This window comes from Chionomys nivalis, chromosome 23 (assembly GCF_950005125.1).
Source record: "Chionomys nivalis chromosome 23, mChiNiv1.1, whole genome shotgun sequence".
Lineage (NCBI taxonomy): Eukaryota > Metazoa > Chordata > Mammalia > Rodentia > Cricetidae > Chionomys > Chionomys nivalis.
The window spans coordinates 19877902-19900141 of NC_080108.1; the positions used below are offsets into that span (position 1 = coordinate 19877902).

The 22240-nt window shown below is 52.8% G+C and overlaps 1 protein-coding gene across 2 annotated transcripts in view; it reads right to left on the reverse strand.

Annotated features, from left to right (window-relative positions):
- Positions 1–3741: 3741 nt before the first annotated feature.
- Positions 3742–22240, reverse strand: part of Rgma (repulsive guidance molecule BMP co-receptor a) — a 43310-nt gene continuing 24811 nt past the window's right edge. For both annotated transcript variants that reach the window (XM_057756480.1, XM_057756481.1), the window contains exons 3-4: positions 13623–14137; positions 3742–6303 (exon numbers count right to left, since the gene is read on the reverse strand). In XM_057756480.1, the coding sequence (XP_057612463.1) occupies positions 5605–6303; positions 13623–14137 (1214 nt within the window). In that variant the 3' untranslated portion in view covers positions 3742–5604. The remainder of the gene's footprint in view (positions 6304–13622; positions 14138–22240) is intronic.

A 22240-nucleotide genomic window follows, 5' to 3' on the forward strand; every position in this document is an offset into this window, starting at 1 on the left:
GTGGATGACACCTGGACGGACACTAGCACATGTTCCATTTTTAACAGAGATCAGACCTCTACTCTTGCCTGTAGCTTTACAAAACAAAAAGGGGGAACTGTAGCGAGCTGCGTGAAGCCACACCTGATGGCATTGTAGAGAGCTGCGTGGAGTCGCACATGATGGTGCTGGCTCCCGCCCTCCGCGATCCCGAAAGCGAGTGCTCTCTGTGATAATCAACTCCTATGGCTAAGGCCTGACTTATGCTATTATCACGCAATGATTGTCAGCTGCTTGCATATGCATGGACCTATGGGCAATGCCCACCTGGCAATCCGGGGTTGGTTGCCCATGCCTTCTTAAGGGCTGGGAGAGGTTTGCCCGGGGAGAGAGAGAAATTTTACAATTGTCAAAAGGTCCTGAAATAAAACTGCAGTGAGAAGAGCTCCGGTGGTCGCGTCATCCTTAATGGACGAGGGTGGCCGCGACACAGTTTGAGGCAATCAAGATGACATGTGACCATGTTTCTAAGGGGACAATGGACCTACACTGTGCTTTTCCCCAGCCCAGGAGGCCTGCCATGCTCTAGGCGCTGTGTAGTCTCATCCTGGGACTTCCGTCTGTCCCTTCACTGCCCTGGAGTCACGCTGGTTTCCTGCAATCCCTTGAGACCTCCCTCTGGGCTGGGCTGTTCCAGGTCCCCAGCATTCTCTGCTCTTTGCAGAGAGCTCCCCTCCAGTGTGTTCTTGATGTGGAATGCTCTGGAAATTCATGTTGTGGGCTAGCCAGACTCGTCTTTCATCCCTCCTCACCCTTTCTTAGTTAGGAGATCACTCGCAATGAACCCGCCTTCTTCCTGGGGTCTGCCACCATGGGCTGTTAGGGTATCTAAGTCTCACTTGTTGGTTTGTCTCCCCAGTGAGAATACAGGACTTGTCCCCACAGACAAGTGGAGTCATCAATTGAGTAAGTGCCTTATGTACCATTGCCACAGGGGCCTCTACTTCTGGTGGGTTCCCTTTGTCATTGAGCCTCTGTGCCAGGCATTAGCTCATTAGATTTCCACATGACCTTGGGAGGTGGCTACATGTAATTCCATTTTACAGATCAGGAATCCCAGGCTCAAAAATATCTAAGGGAGACCACCCAACGAGCAACAGGCAGGGCCCAGCTCCAATGCCAAGTCAGCCGGCTGCCCAAGCCCACATGCCCCCTCTGCTCTCAGCCATGCTCGGGCATGACAGAGAGGTTCCAGTGCTGCTTGGCTCTCCCGGGCCTCTGCCAGAGCCTTCTGAGAATTATGCCATTGTGATTTACCCACTCGGTTATCAGATTTCGTTTATCAGCCTCTTCTGTTTTTACCCCTTACAAATCCCGTCTGTCAAACAAGAACTCTAAGATTTCTTTTACTTATTTTTGTTTGGGGGCAGAACCCAGGGACTTAATGTCTCTCACATGATAGGCAAGTGCCCTGGCATTGAGCTACATGCCCACTGCACCCTGTCTGTGTTCTAGCAATGCAGGCAGTTTGGGGGATTATATACAGGGACTACTCAGGCTCAAGGTGTTGGGCCCATCCTCTTGAGAGGCAAATTCCCCTGCTCATGAGGGCAAGGAGCAATGTGGTGTTCAGGAAAGAATTTTTGTGGGTTAAATTTAGGGGCCTGAAAAAAATCTGAAGCCCAAACTATTTCTTGGCCAAGTGTTGGATAGCATTTTCATCTGACGGAGAATGAGAGACTTTTTCCCCATGTGCCTGACTTTTCCACACCCTGGCCTGTGTACGGCTGGTGCCAATGGTCCCGCCACCTCCGTACTGCTCTGACCACTGAGGCTGAGGCCTGTGGCTCCTGACAACGCAGGAGGTATATTTAGATAGCTCCTTCCTCATCAATCAACCCTTCACTGCTTCTTTAGGGGTCTATGTTTAAAAAAAAAAAAGGCAGAGTTCTTTTTTTTTTTTTTTTTTTTGGTTTTTCGAGACAGGGTTTCTCTGTGGCTTTGGAGCCTGTCCTGGAACTAGCTCTTGTAGACCAGGCTGGTCTCGAACTCAGAGATTCACCTGCCTCTGCCTCCCAAGTGCTGGGATTAAAGGCGTGCGCCACCACCGCCCGGCTAAAGGCAGAGTTCTTTAAAGTTCTCCCATCCCATCCATGTCTGGTTGGGGTTGTGTGGGGTGGGCATACATGCTCGTTCTGGGCTTCTCCCCTTGCTGGCCTGTCGTCTCGTCACTGGCTCTGTGGGCTCCTCCTCCACGGGGAACAGATAGGAGCCAGCATATGCAGTAGACACGAACATGGCCATGTCAAGGACCCCAGTGCCTCAGACTCATGGGAATGGCAAAGCCTTCCTTGTGTGGACAACAGGTGTCCAGAAAACGTCACCAGTAGCTCCCACCTCCCAGATGTTTAGAGTCTGGGGGCGGTTCCCCGACAGAGAGCCCTACCAGGGTTAGCTGAGCCTCCCTAGCTGCTCAGTGGCGTGCAATAAGCCTGCTTCTGATTCAGATATAAAATGGATGCTGTTGTGGCTGTGTCTCCACCAGAGGCCACAGCCCATCTTTCCTGCCTGTGCCTGTGGTTTCTTCATGCACCATCTCCTCAGTTAGGCAGGGCAGAAATTCCTGTCTCCATCCTCAGTCTCTGGAGTTACTTAGCAAGTGGAACTCTCCAATTAACCCCACTGGGAAAGATCCATGTCAGCTTGTAGAGGAGGGAGCAGGGGCTCAGAGAGGTTAAATGACTTTCCCAGGGTCCCTTACTTGGGACTTCAACCTGGCTTGTGTTGCTGTTTGGAATCTCTAGCTTGGAGCCCCATTCCAGACCCTGCCCTCAGCACCCCAAGCAGTGGTCCCTCCCCTGGAGGAGTCACCTCAGCTCCTGAGAAGCCTGCCAAAAGTTGGTCCCTCCTTGGGGCCTACAGGCTACTTAAGACCCCACATGTTTGCCATGTGATACCTCTCTTCATCCTCCTGAGGGTCACCCAGGACTGCTTTGCTGTTCATTCAACCTGGACTTATTAATTGGGCTTGATTGGTGTATTTCGTCAGTGGTGACAGGGGATTCAAAACCCATCAGGCAGGTGAAGACACTTCAGTCAGTCTGTTAAATGGTTCGAGTTCCTTGACTCATTATGTAGGTGTCTCTTCATCATCCCGTACCCCCACCAGATAGGGTTTCTCTATGTAGCTCTGGCTGTCCTCAGAACCCACTATGTAGACCAGGCTAGCCTTAAATCCAGAGACCCACCTACCTCTGCCTCCCAAGCACTAGAATTAAAGGTGTGTACTACCACGCTTTTTTTTTTTTTTTTTTTAATGGATGACATATGACCACAGTCAGCGGTGAACCTAGCTGTACATAGGTCTGGACAACGGTCCTATTAGAAAATGCCACCAGGCCCCTAGGCTGGGTATGGAAAGGATGCTGAGGAGGTTAAGAGGCTCCTGGCCAATGTTGGCTGGATGAAGCCATTACGGACCTCAGACCATTCCCTCTCCTTCTCCAGTTTTGTCCTAGAAGGCGATCACAGGCATCATTAGGCTCCAATATTCCTAGTGCCAGGGAAACCGAACCAACCAAGTCCTCCTAAGGAAGAGAACCAATCTCCGAGTCACAAAGGGCCACAGTGGCTAAAGAGCTGCACCTCACGCGTCACAACGCTTGAGCACACGCTTGCCCAAAGCTTCTGGAGAAATCCACTATCCACGTCACCGCTCCACTCCACCCCCCAAGGACCAAATTCCGCTTAGAAAAACAAACCGCAACATCTCATCAAAAAGGAAACAACAAAACAAACTTTACTTGCATTTAGCCATTAATAAATAATTTACAGTATGTACACGCAGTGACACTCCACACAGGTCGCAGACATGTGGACACAGTGAGGGGTTCCCACTTCCAAGCAGAACGTGATCAAACACAACCAAAATAAAGTGCTTCAATTTTTTTTTTTTACTTCCAACATAGGGATAGCTAAAAAAAAAAAAAAACCAGCAGGGAGGAGGGGCTGAGCTGAGCCCCTCCCAGCTACCCACGTGGTTTTTGGCAGGGGTCAGGACCTCTGGGAGAGAGAGGCAGGTTCTGCAGCCTCCTGGCCAGTGTATGAGAGGTCCCTGGAGAGCAGCGGAGGGCTGCTGCAAATGTTGAGTGGGGGGCTAGGGTGGGCTGCAGGGCCGCTAGCTGGGCGGCCCATGGGGCCAGCCGCAACACCACGCTGGTCCCGTGGGAGCCTCCGGAACAGCAGCAGAGATGGGAATGGCTCTGGGCTCCGTGGATGGATGCTCACCTTGAGCAGAAGGAAAGCTAGACTCCCAATGGCAGGCCTCTGGCCGTGTGGCCAGAGTTTAAACCAGGGACTAGCGGGAGGAGACCCTGCCAGGGTGCAGGTGTTGGAAGGCCTCTTAGCTGCTCTTCGCACCAAAGACTCCAGGCAAGAGGGCTGGGGTGGGGAGTGGAGCTGCTGACCAGCAGTTAGGGGAGTCTAGAAGGCAGGTGAGGAGAGTAGAGGACAGGGCAGGCCAGCTGGCCCTATCTACTGTGTCTGCTGCTCATGCCCTGAGGCCCCAGGGCCCCTGCTGAGGGGCTGTACACCTAGCAGGGTGTGTGGTGGTGGGCGGGGGAGGGCGGGAACTGGAGGATCACTTTTCTGCTGAAACATTCAGAACCAAGCACTTCGATTTCTTAAGTGCAATGGGAGAGGGGCAGAGGGTGGAGCCAGAAATGGGGCTGGAGCCCATGAGTGGCACTGTTGAGACCTCAGGCCAAAACACACCTTTCCTCCAACCGTGGGGCTTTGCAGGCAGGTGCCTGGGCATGGCACCCTGAACTCACACCCACAGTAGCCGGATGCACGGGGCAGTCTCTCTGTAGCATTGGGTGGGAAGGGACCAGGAGGGCACAGCCTACAGACCACAAGCTTATATCTATTGGTTAAAGAGGGTCCGAGCGAGGACCCTCTGGGGCTGTCATACTGCTTAGAGGCCCTGCCCCGGGAAAGAACTGTTGATGCTTCAGCCTCACTGACGTGGTGGCTGGGGGTGTACCCGTGGGCTTAGCGTGCGCGAGTGTGCTTGTGTAACAGTGTGCGTGCGCGTATGTGGGAGGGCCCAGGAGGCCCAGGGTAGGTGGGTGTGCAGCAGTCAGCTGGGCCCGTCTCAGTGCATTGTGAGGGTGTGGAAGGAGCCGACTTTCCCAGTGTCTCTCTGGTAACGGGGGTGGGGGTGGGGGGCTTCAGCTTATGGGGCTCTGGCTTGCACATTCACACGGTGGGGTCGGGGTGGAGGGTTGGTCTCCCTCTCACACAACTCTACTGTCACAAAACACAGCACCAATCACCACAACCTTGTCACGTGCACTAAGAGAGAGAGAGAGAGAGAAAGGAGAGAGAGCTGTCCCAGGCCCTGAGCCCCGGCCAAAACATTTGAGGATGGCCTGGTATAGGTCATCAGCGAGAGGCCACCTCTGCTGCTGAACGGTGCAGAGAACACGGGGTCGCAGAGAGCCCACCTATTGGGCTGCATCCCGAAGATGACTTGGGCCCTCAGACAAAGGAGAAGCCTGGGGCGAGAGGCCAAGGCTCCCGGCAATGTCTGTACCTCCCTCTGCATCCAAGGCGGCCAAATGTCTACCACATCACGGGCATCAGGGCCAGAAGTGTGAGGGTGCCAAAGAGCCCCTGGGGGGCCAAGGGGAATGCCGCGGCCACAGCCCCTGGCAGTTCCCGAGTCCTTTCAAACAGGTGGAGCTTGTCCTTGTTGGAGTGGAGCATCTTGCCGTCCTCCAAGGCATAGTAGGCAGCCAGTGTGAAGTTCACGTCACCAGTTGTGAGGAGGTCAAAGACACAGGCCTGGTAGTACAGGTCTTCGACAGGCAGCTTCTCCTTGCATTTGGCCACGGCGGTCTCATACGGGAATGTCTCGGGGACCACAGGAGAGGGGCTGACAGCCGCTGGCCTACGAGGGCTTTCGGCGTTGGCCCGGAAAGCCTGGAAGTCAATCTGCTGGTTGAGCGGGCAGCCCCGCAGGCAGAGGTAGAGGCCTTGGCTGTCGCGGTCCTCCACGGCGTTGACCACCTCCTCGGGCATTCTGACGGCAAAGGTCAGGTAGCGGCCCACCTGGCGGACCACGATGGTGGTGCCGATGTACTTGGCCTGGATCTCCACGTGCTGGCCTGACACTTTCTCGGTGATCTTCAGGCTGTTGGCCCCGTGTTTATCTCCACCATTCTTGGAGCCGTCTGCAAAGGCAGATGGGAGCTCATCCATCTCAGCTTGGTACACTTTCTGGTCCACACACTCTGGGAAGTTCTTGAAGATGATAGTGAGCTATGGAGAAGGGGACAGAGGAGAGTGGATTAGGATCTGGGGAAGTTTTAGGGAACTGGGGTAACGGAGGGGCACTATGGATTCTCCCTTCTCCATAGCCGTCATAGTCCAACACCAACCACACTGTTGAACACTGTGATGCGGGATGCCCTTCTGTATATGTGTGGCTTTTATTGGATAATGAATAAAGCAGCTTTGGCCTATGGCAGGGCAGAATATAGCCAGACTGGAAGAGATATACAGAGAGCGTAGGCGTGAAGGAGGCAGATGCCATGTAGCTGCCCAAGAAGCAAGAGGTAGCAAATCACGAGCCTCATGGTAAAATATAAAATAATAGAAATGGGCCAATTTAAGATATAAGAGCTAGCTAGAAAGACGCCCAAGCTATTGGCCAAACAGTGTTGTAATTAATATAGTTTCTGTGTGATTATTTGGGTATGGGAGGCCGGGAAACGAACGAGCAGCCTGTTTACAACACTTAATATTTTTCTTTATAATTTTCTTTCCTTTTTTTTTTTTTGTAATTGTTTGTTTGTTTTGAGACAGGGTTTCTCTGTGTAGCTTTGGCTATCCTGGAACTTGCTCGTTAGACCAGGCCTGGAACTCACAGAGATCTACCTGCTTCTTCCTACCGAGTGCTAGGATTAAAGGCACGCACCACCACCACTTCCTGGATTTTTTAGAAAACATACTAAAATTACTTAAAAAACTTTAGTTCACTATCCTAACTAGAAAAAAAACCAAAAGCTCATTCACTATAGACAGCAGTAAACCATAAAGATACAATAAAAAAATAAAGTTAAAATTAAAAGGTCAAATTAAAAATAAAAGATCCTAAGTCCACAATGGTCAGGCCAAAATACTGCTCCCTCAAACACCAGATGATCATTCATTCCAACTATGAGTGTGGCATAAGGGGCTTGGTAGAAGTCTCTGGGTGAAGGATATACCAGATTATCTGGTGGGCCCAAGGATAAACGCAAGCGTCTGCAGAAATGAGACCATGTTGAGGGACACACGGCCAAGAGAGAAGGCAGAGTGAGTAGGAAGGTGGAGAAGAGAAGGGTGCAGCCACCAGCCAAGGGATGCCAGCAGTGCCAGAAGCTAGCTAGAAAGCTGGGAAGGGAAAGCCCTGCTGACACCCTGATTATCTGGCATGGAGAACTGCGATGCTCGGTGGGCGAAATCCATGCACGTGAGGACAGAGGTTATGGTCCCAAGGCAGTTTTGGGGGTCACTTCAAGCTGGGGAGGAGGAAAAATGGGGAAAGGAGGAAGGTGGTTGTCAACCAAAATACAAAACAAAACAAAAAACCAAAAGCCAGAGGCTTTAGGCTGTGGGTACAGCTCCTGTGCAGGCCAGAGCACAGAGGTCATTTCCAAATGGAGCCTGTGGTCTGCAGGTGAAGGGCTGGGCTGCTTCAGGAGGTGCCGACGTCTGGGTAAGGCCAGGAGTAAGTGTCCTGAGAGCCACAGACACGCCCTGTGTTTGGCATTCCAGGCACCGCAGTTATTATCCCTAGTCTCCCATGGCAGTCCAAGGGCAGGTGACACCTCCAACTCTACAGAGATGCTCAGGGAGCTGCGGTAACTTGCCTGAGGTCACACAGTCACGGAAGGCAGGGCTGGGATTAATTTTGGGTTTCTAACCTCTGGGTCACAACCCCTCTGACAAACCACAATCTCCAAAAAAATATTTACATTACAATTCATAATAGTAGTGATAAGACGGTGACGAAGTAGCAGCGAGAATACTTTTATGGGTTGGGGGTCATCAAAACACGGGGAACCCTTTAATAAAGGGTCATGGCATTAGGAAGGTTGAGAACCACGGCCACTAGCCTATGCCCATCTGAGGGCAACAGGAACCTGGAAACCCAGCCTGAAGCCATGGAGAGAGGTGGCATATGGGGCAAGGTGATACCCGGAGCTGTTCCTTGTCATCCCTCCAAACCTTGAGTTGTTCCTTCCCAGGCTCAGTTACCACTCTCCTCTGTGCAGAACAACGTTCACTCCTCATGGAGAGACGTCTGGCTAGCTAGCTGATGGGACTCCAGGGGGACACTGCCCCCACCTCTATCTGCTGCTTTTAGGGACCCAGGAGAGGGAAGCAGGTTGCTGATGGCACACGGGGACTGGCTGAGGTTGGTCCCTCTGCCCGGCTGCTTGGGAGGTGTGTGTGGGTAGCTAAAGGAGTCATGGTAACAGCCTGAGAAGACTCACGAGGTCACGGGCAATCCTGGGGTTGCTTAGCGAATCTCTGGTCCAGTAAGTATAAGGATCAGAAGCCAGAAACACTGCTTGGGTGGGGACCAGAAGTAGAAGAGCAAAGAACCTAGGCTCAGAGTCACAGGGAGGCCAGAGATGCGGGGACTGGGGGTGACACACAGTGCCTGGCTGCAGCTGCAGAGAACCTAGGAGACCCAAGTAAGCAGTGTCAACAGGCCAGGGTAGTGGAGCCTAGGGGCTTCTGAGCACATCGGGCTGAGGAGGCGGCGACGAGTGTTGTGAGCTGCTGGAGGAGTCCCTCAGTTCAACACTATGGCTGTTCTATGGGGCCCTTCATGCTAACCAGGTAGTACATGGTAGCAGCCAGGGGTCCTGGGCCCGAGAAGACATGGGGCCCCGTCTTTTTCTTGTGTCACAGACTCACAGGACATTAGGAGGGTCATCAGTCAGGCTACATCTGGGGCTAGGGTACTCTGGTTTTCTTGGGGGTGAGTGGGTTCCTTACTCCATAGAAATGCTAAAAATCAACCCAAAATAATAACAACAAAACACTAAACAACAACCCCCACCCCCAGTGAACCAAGCAACCCAACCCAACCCCAAGAATCCTGCTCCAACATCTTTTAGATTCTATTTGTAGATTACAATCTGGTCTAGATCAAACTAATATTTTCCTTCCGACTTTAAAAGAAACAAGAACCTTCCCACAGCCATGGTAGCCTGGGTTCAGGGTGGGGTCCATCTAGTATGACGACAGACTTGCTCCATTCTATTGCTTTGTGAGAGAAGACTGGGGAGCCCTGAGTTCCCAGAGTGTGAGCCCCAGTAGGCACTGGCCACACAGCTTCCTAAGCATGGAACTCCATTTCCTGATTCCTCCCTAGGGCTCCCATTTCCAGTAGGCACTGAGGTTGTCAGAGGAGGCTGGAGCCTGTTTCAGCTGCAGAGTTGTGCCTCGGGCCACTGAAAATGAAGCTATTCTGTCCCTGACCTAAGAAAATGGCGACTCCATACAGTTCAGCTTCCGCTTTTCTTCCTAGCCAACAGCTTGTCCACTGTGGTGTGTAGGCACCTGCAGGGATAAAGGTGGCCCAGCCAGGGTGGTCTGGGAAGTGGGTGGTCCTGCCTCTGGAAGGACGGACGGACGGCAGGGTGAGGGATGCCGGTGGTCTTACTCGGTGTACAAGGCCACACAGACGCGGGGAAAGGGGTCCTGTCTTCCAAGTGTCGGCAGTCTCCGCGGAACAGGAAAGGCTGGTTTGGCTCGAACCGCCATCTCTCTTGGAGACAGCCTCCTGGAAGGCTGACAGGCTGCCTGACTCCTTGGTATTTGTGCCAGGGACGCAACCACAAGTAACAACACGGCCTACCATGCATGGATGACTCTCTGCCTACGGTATCCTCCTTCCCAAAGGGGCCTCCGGGCCTCTCAGTGCCCATCCCCGCAGAGAGAGAGAGAGAGAGAGAGAGAGACAGAGACAGAGAGAGACACACACAGAGAGAGACAGAGAGACAGAGACAGAGACAGAGAGACAGAGACAGAGAGAGAGAAGAGAGAGAGAGAGGGAGAGAGAGAGAGAGACACACACAGAGAGAGACAGAGAGACAGAGAGAGACAGAGACAGAGAGAGAGAGAGAGAAGAGAGAGAGAGAGAGGGAGGGAGAGAGAGACACACACACAGAGAGAGACAGAGAGACAGAGAGAGACAGAGACAGAGAGAGAGACAGAGAGAGAGAAGAGAGAGAGGGAGGGAGGGAGGGAGAGAGAGAGAGAGACACACACACACACACAGAGAGACAGAGACAGAGACAGAGACAGAGAGACAGAGACAGAGAGAGAGAAGAGAGAGAGAGAGGGAGAGAGAGAGAGACAGAGAGACACACAGAGAGAGACAGAGAGACAGAGAGAGACAGAGACAGAGAGAGAGAGAGAGAGAAGAGAGAGAGAGAGAGGGAGGGAGAGAGAGACACACACACAGAGAGAGACAGAGAGACAGAGAGAGACAGAGACAGAGAGAGAGACAGAGAGAGAGAAGAGAGAGAGGGAGGGAGGGAGGGAGAGAGAGAGAGAGACACACACACACACACAGAGAGACAGAGACAGAGACAGACAGAGAGAGAGAAGAGAGAGAGAAGAGAGAGAGAGAGAGAGAGAGAGAGAGAGAGAGAGAGAGAGAGTACATAATATAACAGGCTTCTGAGTGCTAGGGTTAAATAAAAAGGGTGAATGTGGGGGGAGGTAGAGCTGAGTTCCTGCCTCAGAGCCTCGGTTTCTTTGCTTATAAAGTGGGCACAACCAGCCAAACTGAGAGGAGGCAGTTGATGTTGACTAACGAATCTGCTTTTCGGTAGAAAACCCTACTTCGTTTGCCCTTGAAGATGGGGGCGGGGCAGGAGGGCTAACGGCAGCACCCTGGGAATGTACAATGGCCCTGGGTGAGGTTGTGAGGTCTATGGGGCCAGACTTCCTGCATGCGACTTCCGGAACAGAGGGTGAGCAAGGCCACCAGGTAGTGAGGTCAGGGTAAGGACCAGTTGGGGTTAGGCTGTTTCCAGGAAGTTTTGGGGGGGGGGGGGAGGGTACAGGGAGAAGGTGGACACTGCTGGAGCTAGAGTCTAGGTTCTGTTGAGAGGAGGTCCCCTGAGACTATACTGCTTTGGGGATGAAAGACTCTATGTCCCTTGCTTCCTATGTCCCCAAATCCCTTCACTGCTGTGATCTGGGGCCAGCCAGCTCAGGGGCAGACCTTCCCAGTTCCCTGAGCAGAGTCAGGGCCAAAGCATTTTTCTGTCCTAACACCCCGTGCTGGGCTGTCTGAGTGAGGAGCTGCCAGCGGGGAGGGCATAGCATAGCACTACAAGGTGGGCATGAAGGGAGAGTCCATGGTGCTGGATGAGAGAGCACCCGTACACCTGGGGAGCAAGAGGCTGCAAGAACAGGCAGGAAGCCAGGGCACTGGAAATCGGCCACTGAGGTAGCTCCTTTGGGGCCCACAAGGCTCCCAGTCTGGTCTGAGTCTTGAGTTTGGCTTGGCCACACATACCAACACTGTCACTGTCTGGTCTTCAGCAGCGCCAAGCTGATGGGGGGTCTGAGAGGTTTCTGCCTGCTGAGATCAAAGGTCTGGGTCACAGAAGAAGGACTGGTCTGGTCAGGCTCTGTCACACACCCCATACCCTTCTGGGAATCCTCCATGTTAGTCTGGGTGGGGAAGACCTCCAGTTCTAGCTCAGCCAGTTCTTTGGTGCCGAGAGCCCTGCATCAACCCTGAACTAGAGCGGACATCCGAAAGGCAGGCGAAGGAATCGAACGCAGCACAGAAACAAGCGAACAACGAATTCCCTAGGTTTGCAGACAACACTATCGTGTCGAGGGCTGGGGTCTAGCTGTACCTCACCCAGGTGTGTTAAGGCCACACACACTGCCTCACGGCACGCTGCCCAAGTTCCAAGGTGGCAGAGGTCCAGGCCCAGCCTCCCTCATCACACACAGGTCTGTGTTTGGGCTCTGTAGTCACAGTGGGTGATCGCACCTTCCTAGGTCAAGAGGAGCAGCAGCTACCTGGTCCCCATCCCCTTTGTATCCTCAGGTCTCCCTGGGTACCCAGATGCCAGCCCTCAGGAGCCCCCGGCATGGGGCAGGGAGACTGGATCCATTCCAGAGCTGTGTTTCTTGTAGCTTTTAGCAGCCACCCCACCTCAGGCTCCCAGCATTCATTATTTATCTTGGCTCTGGGGAAGGAGGATGGTAAGCAGCTGAAAGCTGCAGGAAGGTGTTTGGATCCTTGCCTGAGGCACCCTTAAGTCTTCTGGGGGCCAGGAGGGGTGTGTACTGGGGGTGGGGGTGGAGAAGACCGCTCTGGCCTCAGATCCGCTGCCCTCTAGACATCCTGATCTGGAACTATGAACCCGGTAGGAGAACCGTGGTGAAGACCTATTTGTTTTCTACCCAGTGGGAGGGCCCAGAAAGAGAACTTCTTTGCTAGGTCAGGGCCACCAGAGCAGAAGGAAGTGGCAGCGATGGAGCATTTTTTTTCTGGTTGCCAGGTCACCTCTAGGGTGTGGCAGGGAGAGAAGGAACAGAAACAGCCTTGTGGGCCAGCCTGGCCCTGCCTAACATGTGGTCTTCCAACACATTCCTCCTGGGGAAATAGACCCACTGTCTCTTAGTCAGCCTGGGAGCCCCAGGGGGCTCTGGTGATAGGGCTGGCAGCACGGAGGAGGGCAGAAGTCCCCAGTGCCTGGCAGCATTGCCCCCTCACCTTGGTATCTTACCTCCTGGCAAGTCTGAGGTAATCTGGGGTTGGTAGGAGTATCCCTTTGCCTGAGAAATGGGGTCATATCTCAGCTGTCTCTGGCACTGGCTGGGGAGCAGGACTTAAGATCTGACACCCCGACATGGAGCCCTCCTTGGCTTGGAGAATGAGTGGCCTTCAGCTGGCTCCGTGGCAGCGGAGAACATGCTGGGCTCAGGCGCTGTCCTGGCTGAGGTCAAATCCTAGCTTCACGTTTCCCACCAACTACAGTTTGTGTGGAGACGTTCCTCTGCCTCCTGAGAGGTAGTGGGAGGGACACATGACTTGGGAGTGGGGAAAGGGGTAGAAATGATTTAAATTCAGTACCCATGCATGAAATACTTAGAAAAGTTAAACAAATAAGCAAATAAACCTATATATTTTATATGCTAATTTCTGACACTGGAGTGGTGGGGGGTGTCATGATTCCCTCATGAGCTATATCTAGAAGTCTGAGAAATACCACACAAGAGGCAGAATACAGACAGTCGTAAATTGGTTAATCTCACGACAAGGGATGTCCAGAACATTCCTTTCTAAACCATGTGCCTCTTAAGTGACAGTAAGAATCCAGTGGTAGTTCCAGGACAGGCTCCAAAGCTACAGAGAAACCCTGCCTCAAAAAACCACCACCACCACCACCACCACCACCACCACCACCACCACCACCACCACCACCACCACCACCACCACCACCACCACCACCAAAGACCCCAGCAGTGCCGGAGGAATCTGGTGCCAGCACAGCCTGAACACTGTGACCCTGCAGGCCCGGCCCTTGCCATACACCCCTTACCTTGCTGGTGGCGGTGGCGGCAGAGCCGGGCAGCACAGGCGTGTTGGTGACTTGCACGTTCAGGTAATTATTGTCGATGAGCGGCCAGGCGCCTTGCACCTTGCACGTCTGGAAGTGGTCTGTGAAAGTCCTGAGGTGCGGGTCCCCAAAGAGGCCGCAGTGAGTGTAGTTGGGGGCAGCTGAGTGCTTGTGAAAACTCTTCTCGTAGTGGCAGATCTCGGGGCTATCGGAGCGCTCCTGGCTGTCCCCGGCGGGTGGGAGCGTGCGCAGGCGCGGCTGCGAGGTGGGGCCATCCTTGGAGCAGTTGTGCTGGTTCATGAGGTCCTCTATGCCATGGACAGCTGAGTGGTAAGCCAGGTCGCCCCGGCAGGTGCGGGCTGTCCGCCGCGTGCACAGGGCGTAGGTGCGCAGGGCCGCACAGAACTCCGGCACGTCGTCAGACGCAGGGACGTGGCTGCCCGACGTGGCACTCCAGAACTCAGAGTTGCACTTGAGGATCTTGCAGGGGGTGATGGCTACGGAGAAGAACAGACGCGCCATCATGTTGGGACCCTCTTCTACAGACCTCTGCGGGTTAGGGATGCAGGGAGGCCTCACCTAGATGGTGCCACCTGTAATCCACGCCCATTAAATTCAATCAGTGGGGGCTGCTATGATTGTATCCTGTCACAGAGGAGCTGGCTTCTCTTTCCTATGGTCTGGGAAGCTGACGGAAAGCATTATCTTGAATCTGTCTAGTTATTATTATTTATGAGGGTGTGTTTGTGTGCGCGCGTACCTGCCATGGCTTATATGGGGAAGCCAGAGGACATCCTTGGGGAGTTGGTCTGAGTTGGTTTTTGCATTCTACCTTTTTGAAGCAGGGTCTCCAGCTGTTCTTGCTACGCTTCCTACTCCAGGCTGGCTGGCTCATGAGACAGATCCCCCCGCCTCCCCCATCTTTACTTTCCATCTCTCCATAGTGGTACACTGGCATTACAGATCTGTGTGTGACTGTGGAGCTTCTTGTATGGGTTCTGGGGATTGAACTCACGTTGTTAGGCTTGTATGTCAAGCACTTACCCACCGAGCCACCTGGCTGGCAATAAAAAGTCATTCACAAACCATGAGACCTGCCGGGCGGTGGTGGCGCACGCCTTTAATCCCAGCACTTGGGAGGCAGGGGCAGGCGGATCTCTGTGAGTTCGAGACCAGCCTGGTCTACAAGAGCTAGTTCCAGGACAGGCTCCAAAACCAAAGAGAAAACCTGTCTCAAAAAACCAAAAAAAAAAAAAAAAAACCATGAGACCTTAGAGATGGGCCACGCCTGAGAACTGAGGCTTCAATACCCACATCTTCTATCTGGCCATGAGCAACCTATCCTTTCCTGGCCTTCTAGCATCTTCCATACGACCTACAGTAGCTATGAGTGGTCAGGCACGCATCCATGCAGCAGGATCAACGTTTCTACGCAGGTCCCAGGATAAAGAGGCTGGAAGCCCAGCCAGAAGGCCAAGGGTCACAGTCCAATGTTGGCAAGAGAAGTATCAGAAGGGAAAGGTGTCTTGCAGCCTTGGAACATTCAGGTTGTTTGATTCCTGTTGGACTTCCTCTTAAAAATCAAACTTCACATCAAAAGGAGAAGATCTCTTTGAGGGTAGGCGGATGGGAACACATACTCCTCTCAGCAGGGTTCCCTAGGGATCCCCTTGTCTGCAACACATCTCCTATGGAGCTCTGAGCTACTTAGGGGATGGGGTGCTTCCACTTTGCTCCTGAAGGCGTCTGGGCCAGGTCACACGGGCTCATATATTTGAATGCGTAGTCACCAGGGTAGGAAACTGGGAAGGAGTAGGAGGTGTGGCCTTGTTGGAGGCATGTCACTGGGGTGGGCTTTGGGGTTTCACAAGCCCACAGTAAGTTTAGTCTCTCTCTTCGCCTGCTGCTTGCAGACCAAGATGCAAAGCTCTCAGCTACTGCTCCAGTGCCATGCCTGTCTGCTTCCTGCCATGGTGATCATGAACTAACTCTCGGAAACTGTAAGCAAGCCCTCAACTAAATGCTAAATGCTTTCTCTTTCTTTCTTTGTTTTTTTTTCGAGACAGGGTTTCTCTGTGGTTTTGGAGCCTGTCCTGGAACTAGCTCTTGTAGACCAGGCTGGTCTCGAACTCTTTCTTTGTTTTTTCGAGACAGGGTTTCTCTGTAGCTTTGGAGCCTGTCCTGGAACTAGCTCTTGTAGACCAGGTCGGTCTTGAACTTAGAGATCCACCTGCCTCTGCCTCCCAAGTGCTGGGATTAAAGGAGTGCATCACCGCCACCTGGCTCTAAATGTTTTCTCTTATAAGAATTGCCTTGGCCATGGTTCTTCATAGCAACAGACCGGTAACTAAGGCATGAGCATAGAAAAGTCAGTCTCTGTGAGACTCAGGCTTTCGGCTCAGAATCAGGCTACCTGTGTTTCTGAGATCTTTGGTAAACAAGTTCTTTTGGGTTGTTACCGGTTGAACATGCTTTTCTTTTAGTTTGAGAGGTCATGTGTTTATGGGAAAACATTTAATAGCAGATGTCCAGTTTTCCCACCTTTACAGCTTTATGGAAACTGAAGGCTGACTTGCATCAGAGCAGAGCCAGGTATGGGGGTGCATATTCAGAATCTGAGCGCTTGAGAGGCAAAAGCAGGAGGGTTGCAAGCTCTGGAAGCATTTGGTGACACAGTGAGACACTGTCTCAGAAAACAACTGAACAAAATAGGACCAGTGCATCAGCCTGGGCCATGATCCACTGGTGCCTGCTGTGCAGGGGGATGGCAGCCAGGGGGCACTGTGAGACTCCACATATGTGACCTCCCGGAATCCGTAAGGTGTGCTCCTGATATCCACAACCCATGGTGCCCGAGGGCCAGGCCCGTGTGGACACAGGGATGCCCTGGGTGTTGCTCCTCTAGACGGAGGTGAGGCGAGGTAACTGGTACATGGCCTCTGACTGGCCCAGTGCTAGGGGCCGAAGGCTGGTTGGCCATCCTGCTGCCTCAGAATCCCAGAGCCGGGGTACATGAGAAAAGCGCCACAGACAGGGAGCCCGCCCTGACTGGAAACTACACGGGGGTCCATTTTACCTCATCCTCACCAGGATGGAGGGAAGGAAGGATGGAGGCCCTCGACTGCTCATGCCCACACCCTCTTTCAGAGCTGGCCAGCTTCAAATCCGGTTGGCTGCACAGCTGGGGCTGGCAGATGGCAGCCGAGGTCACTCATCTGGAACACTTGCCCCCAGGAACCTAGGTCTCCATTGGCTCCCTACTCCTGGGGATACTACAGGACCCTAAGTGGACTTCTTTGTCCCATGGACTCTATTTCTCAGCCATGCGGCGAATGTTCTCCATGCTATTGCCCAGGACAAAGGACACAGAGAGGTCTGAAGGTGACGTGGCAGGCAGCGGAAGGAAGACATTGGGCTCAATTTCAATTCTGAGAGTAGCTGTGAGGACCTAATTCTGTCTCAACTTCTTTACCTGCAAAGAACTTGCCTTAAGGGCTAACTTCAGATTGAACGATATTCTAAGAGCAAGGCTGAGACCCAGGGGGCATACAACAAACAGGGTCCCCAGTCTAACAAGGGGAGGGACACAATGTTCCTAGGCCAAAAGACATGATAGGAGACAGAAGAGTCTGAATGGCAGTCAGCCTCCCTCTGTCCTCCAGCTCTCCTTCCTCTTCCCTGCTCCTACAGAGGCCTGAGCTATCACTCAGAGCCCAATGCATTCCTGCCCCCACGCTGACTCATTACCCCAACTGTGTAGCTCCTCCAGCCCACTGACCGCTTATTCATCCTGGTCCACCCCAGGACCCAACTGCCCAAGGGCCACACTCCCTGTAAGCACTGATGTCGCCAATCTGCCGCTTCATTTCCCACCTCCCATTCACCAGGGTGCATGCTATAAATTGAATTGCCCTCTAACCCCCTCAAATGAGTCCCAGTCCCCAAAATAATAGCATTTTGAATCGTGGCTTTTGAGGCACACCTAGGCTTAGACAAGGTTATAATGATGGGTCATTAGGGCCCTTACAAGAAACACCAGAGCTCGCTCTCTCTCCCCGCTACAAGAAGATGCTAAAGAAGTCGGCAATCTGCAAGCCAGAACGAGGCCCTCCCTGGAACCCCAGCTGGTTGCGTTAACCATACTTCTAGAACCATGAGAAGTAAATGGGAATTGTGTATGACTTCTGCCCTGTGGCGTTGTTACACAGCCTGCACCGACTGGTACTGCGATAAAAACCCCACGTCTCCCTCATTTCCTTCCTGGGTCCTCCTTATAAGAAGTCACTCAATGGAGGTCTCATCTAGCCAGGTATCAAAGGTCTAGGCTCACATGCTCTGTTCTTCCATCACTTCAGAAATCTGTTTCCAGGGTGACTCAGGCCTGGCATCATCCCCTGGCTCTGCAGAAAGACAAGGTATTAATCAAGAAGTGGCAACTAGCTGGGTGACGGTGGCACATGCCTTTAATCCCAGCACTTGGGAGGCAGAGGCAGGCGGATCTCTGTGAGTTCGAGGCCAGCCTGGTCTACACGAGCTAGTTCCAGGACAGGCTCCAAAACCTGTCTCGGGGCAGGGCAGGGAGATGTGGCAAGTAAGCTCTTACCCCCCTTCAGCCTGAGTGACCTAAGCCCCAGCCTGATTCAGGACATCCATTTCCCGCTTCCATAACCCTATCTTCCCTGAAGTTTTCATGGCACCCAAAAATACCACCGCCACTTGAAGGATGGAGCAATCGGAAGGGCTGGGTCCTGAACTTGCCAAGTCTATTTTGTCTTTGCTAGTGAACAAAGGAAGAAACTTTGGGCTCTATGCCAGAAAGAAAAATGGGGACACTTGTAACTTCTCCACCCAGAGACACTCAGGGGAGTCTGCATGTCAGCAAACAAGTGACCCATTGGTGTCACAGGTGACATCTAGTCAGCCTCACAGAATTGGGGTCACAACTTAGGGGGCCTTTTGGATTTGGGGCAGGCATCCAGGATCAAATCCACAGTTGTGTGACCTCCTTGAGCCGCCATCACGCAATGGGGTGGGGTGGGGCGGGGTCGGAGGTGCTGACTACGCCAAGCCTGCAGAACTCAGGAAAGACGATCCGGGAAAGAGGTTTGTGTCACTAACTTTGCTCAGTTGTCATTAGCACTGCTGGTGTAACTTGGAGATTTACCACGGCTGGATGTGCACACGCTCAGTGGCTCCAGGACTAGCTACGGCCCTCAACAGACAGGTAAAAAAGGTGCCCGGCCTTGGATAGCTTTTCCTCTTAGGTTTCTTGACACAGGCAGGAAGTAACCACAGCTCTCAGTTCCCCAAACCACAGTCATCTCCCCTCTGAAAAACCAAGCTGCTTTCATCTTAGGCTTTCACTATTACCCTGGAGGCAGGAATTTTTTTTTATCTCCATTTTACCAGTGGGCGGCCTCAGGGGGTGGAGTCGCCTTGGGCCACAAAGCCACGGGGCGTGCTTCAGATGTGCTCTGGTTTTAGGACTGCTTCTCTGCCTCTTTCTGCCTCTTCCCCCCCCCCCCTTCCTTTCCCTGTGTGGGGCATGCATGTGTACAGTATTTGTATGCAGGTATCTCCCACCCCCACAGTGTTTATGTGCCCACGCGTGGTGTGTGTGTAGCAGAGGTTGATGTCAGGTGCTCTATCTTTTATGGGGCGGGGACATGGCTCTCCCTAAACCTGGAACTTGATGTTTTAGCTGGACCGGCCAGCCAGCCAGCCCTCAGGATCCACCTGCTCACATCCTTGAAGAGCCACGGTTACAGACCTGCTCTGCTGTGCCTGGCTGTTGCCTGAATGAATGCCTGGCATCCGAACACAGGTCCTCAAGCTCACACAGCGTGATCTACTAGTGAACGGTGCATCTCCTCAGCCCCATTCTATGCTTTTCAGAAACGCACTCACTACAAGTCCTTCCTCAAGACACCGTCTGAGATGACCGGCTCCCCAAGGCCCCAAACACCGTGATCTGTTGCCTTGCCTGGTTCTGTTGTGGCAGCACAAATTGATTCTGCACCCTCCCAGCAGTAAGGCCTGTGGAGGGCTGCTGGACACAGAGGCTGCTGAGAAATGACCTATCTTTGACTCATAAGGTTTCCCCTGCTGCCCCGAAGCTTTGAGACCATAAGTCAGCCTTGAGGGGCCTCCCTGGAGCTTCAGAAAAAGGCTGAACTCTCCGATGGTGGAAGGAGACATTAGAGTTCAGAATAGGACAACTGCTTATAAGATGATCCGGAGAGTGGTAAGTCGGGGCAAGAAGTGGGTGTGCCCCGTGAGTGCCCTCTGCTACCTCTTCAGAGGGTAACAAAACTCTCTGGGGTCTGTCAGCCTGAAGTGATGTTAATACAGCTGCCATTTCTTAAGGGCCTTGGGGAGGGACCTCCAAGATACCACGACTGGACTGTCTTCCTAGGCAGCAAGCTGAGAGGCCCTGACATCTACAGAGGTATCACCCTTCACCCCACCAACTACAGGCCTCTTAGGGGTCAAGGGACCTATAGCCAACTTGGCCTGGTATCAAAAGCAAAAGCTGTGCGGTCCCTTATCAGAAGTCCCCGAAAGGCTGCTTTTTTATGTGACAGATAAATATTCCACAAATATGTATTTAAGCAAAAGATTCCTGGCAGTCCGGACTGAAATCCCAAGGTCCAAATCAGGAGCAGAAGGAGAGAGAGCACGAGCAAGGAACTCAGGACTGCGAGGGGTGCACCCACATACTGAGACAATGGGGATGATCTTTTAGGAACTCACCAAGGCCAGCTGGACTGAGTCTAAAAAAGCATGGGATAAAACCGGACTCGCTGAACATAGCGGACAATGAGGACTGCTGAGAAGTCAAGAACAATGGCACTGGGTTTTGATCCTACTGCACCTACTGGCTTTGTGGGAGCCTAGGCAGTTTGGATGTTCACCTTACTAGACCTGGATGGAGGTGGGAGGTCCTCGGACTTCCCAAAGGGCAGGGAACCCTGACTGCTCTTCGGGCTGATGAGGGAGGGGGACTTGGTTGGGGGATGGGGAGGGAAATGGGAGGCGGTGGCGGGGAGGAGGCAGAAATCTTAATAAATAAATAAAAAGATTCCTGGCAGTAATCTGGGACTTCTGAGGACAATATCCATGGAAGTAGAAGAGCTTGGGAGTATGTAACACATCTTATAGCAGCTTGTACAAACAGAAGACAAGGCAGCCTTTCTGAGCCAGTCCCTCAGTGCTCTCTGCATGGCAGAAAGGGGCTCACTGTCCCAGTGGCAGGTCACTGTTCTTTTCTGGGTATGGCATGTAAGTGGCCCCACCTCACCCGGTGATGTAAACGTTTTCCTAGTTCTTCTTTCTAAGAAAGGTATTTTACATGTGTGTATATATTATGCATGCACGTGTGTGTGTGTGTGTGTGTGTGTGTGCGCGCACATGCTATAGCACATATGTAGGAGTCTGAGAGACAACCTAAAGGAGTCCTTCTACCCTGTGGGTTCTGGGAATGTAGCTCAGGTGGTTAGTCTCGGCAGCAAGCACCTTCTTCAACCTTCTGAGCCATTTCACCTGGTTTTTCTCTTTCTAAGCATTCCGGGACTGAGGATGCTTCCGGGGTCTCTTTGATTCTAGCTGCCTGGAGCTCTATCTCACCAAGAGCCTGACACTCTGCAAAGCTCGTGAGACCTTGTGTACTTGGCACATTTTGTTTGAGCCCAGGTTTCTTGAGTCCACCAACATTTAGGATTAGCTACCGTCCTGGACAAACAGGAGGATCCAGAAGCTTGCAAGGACAGTGGCTCTACCTGGACTTGCGAACAAGAAATCCCCGAACCTGTCCTAAAATCCCAGGATGCAAGGCAGAGGACTTGGTTTAATAGGTGGGGCTAATGTTAATGTTCGCAGAACAAGGTGGGCTTCCAGACTAGGCTGGGTAGAGGGGACCCTTGGGGCTCAGTTTGGGGTCCCCAGCAATTATATGAACTATTCATCAACTTCTGCCTGGGTCAGCAGAGCTAAGGCTTCAGTGTGAGCTACTTTGTGCCCCAATACTTCGGCCGTCTCAGGAGACCCAGGCTGGCCTTGAACTCTGGATTCTACTGTTTGCATTTCCCAACTGCCGGTGATTATTGGCGTGCACCACGCCCGGTTTTGCAAGGCTCACTTAGCAAGGTGCACCCCAGAGACTCAGAATGTGGGAGTCTGAAACTTTCAGTTGTCCCCAAGACACACAGCTTTGCTAGGGCAAGCTAGCTCTCTCTGTTCTGGACACCTTCCAGCTGCCTCTCAGGGAGTTCCCTCTCTGCCCTTTCCTAGAGCCACACAGACATAGGCTAAAATGTAACCACCCACGTCTGTCATTTGATATACACTGAGGTGTACCCGGCTTCTTTCCCGGGGCTGCCTTCTCTGGCCCAACTTTGCAGATGCTCCTCTGAAACCCCCAAGTAAGGTGGACACATTTGCCCGGCACCCTCCCAAGAACAGGGCCTCCTCATCTTTATCCTGACAACCTTCCCACTTTCATACTCCACAGTTAAAGCATAGTTTGAGATTCCTGAGGCCATGCCCACCCCCAGCCACCCTTTAACACCTGTCTCTAATTTTGTCTCTGGTGAAACCTGGGG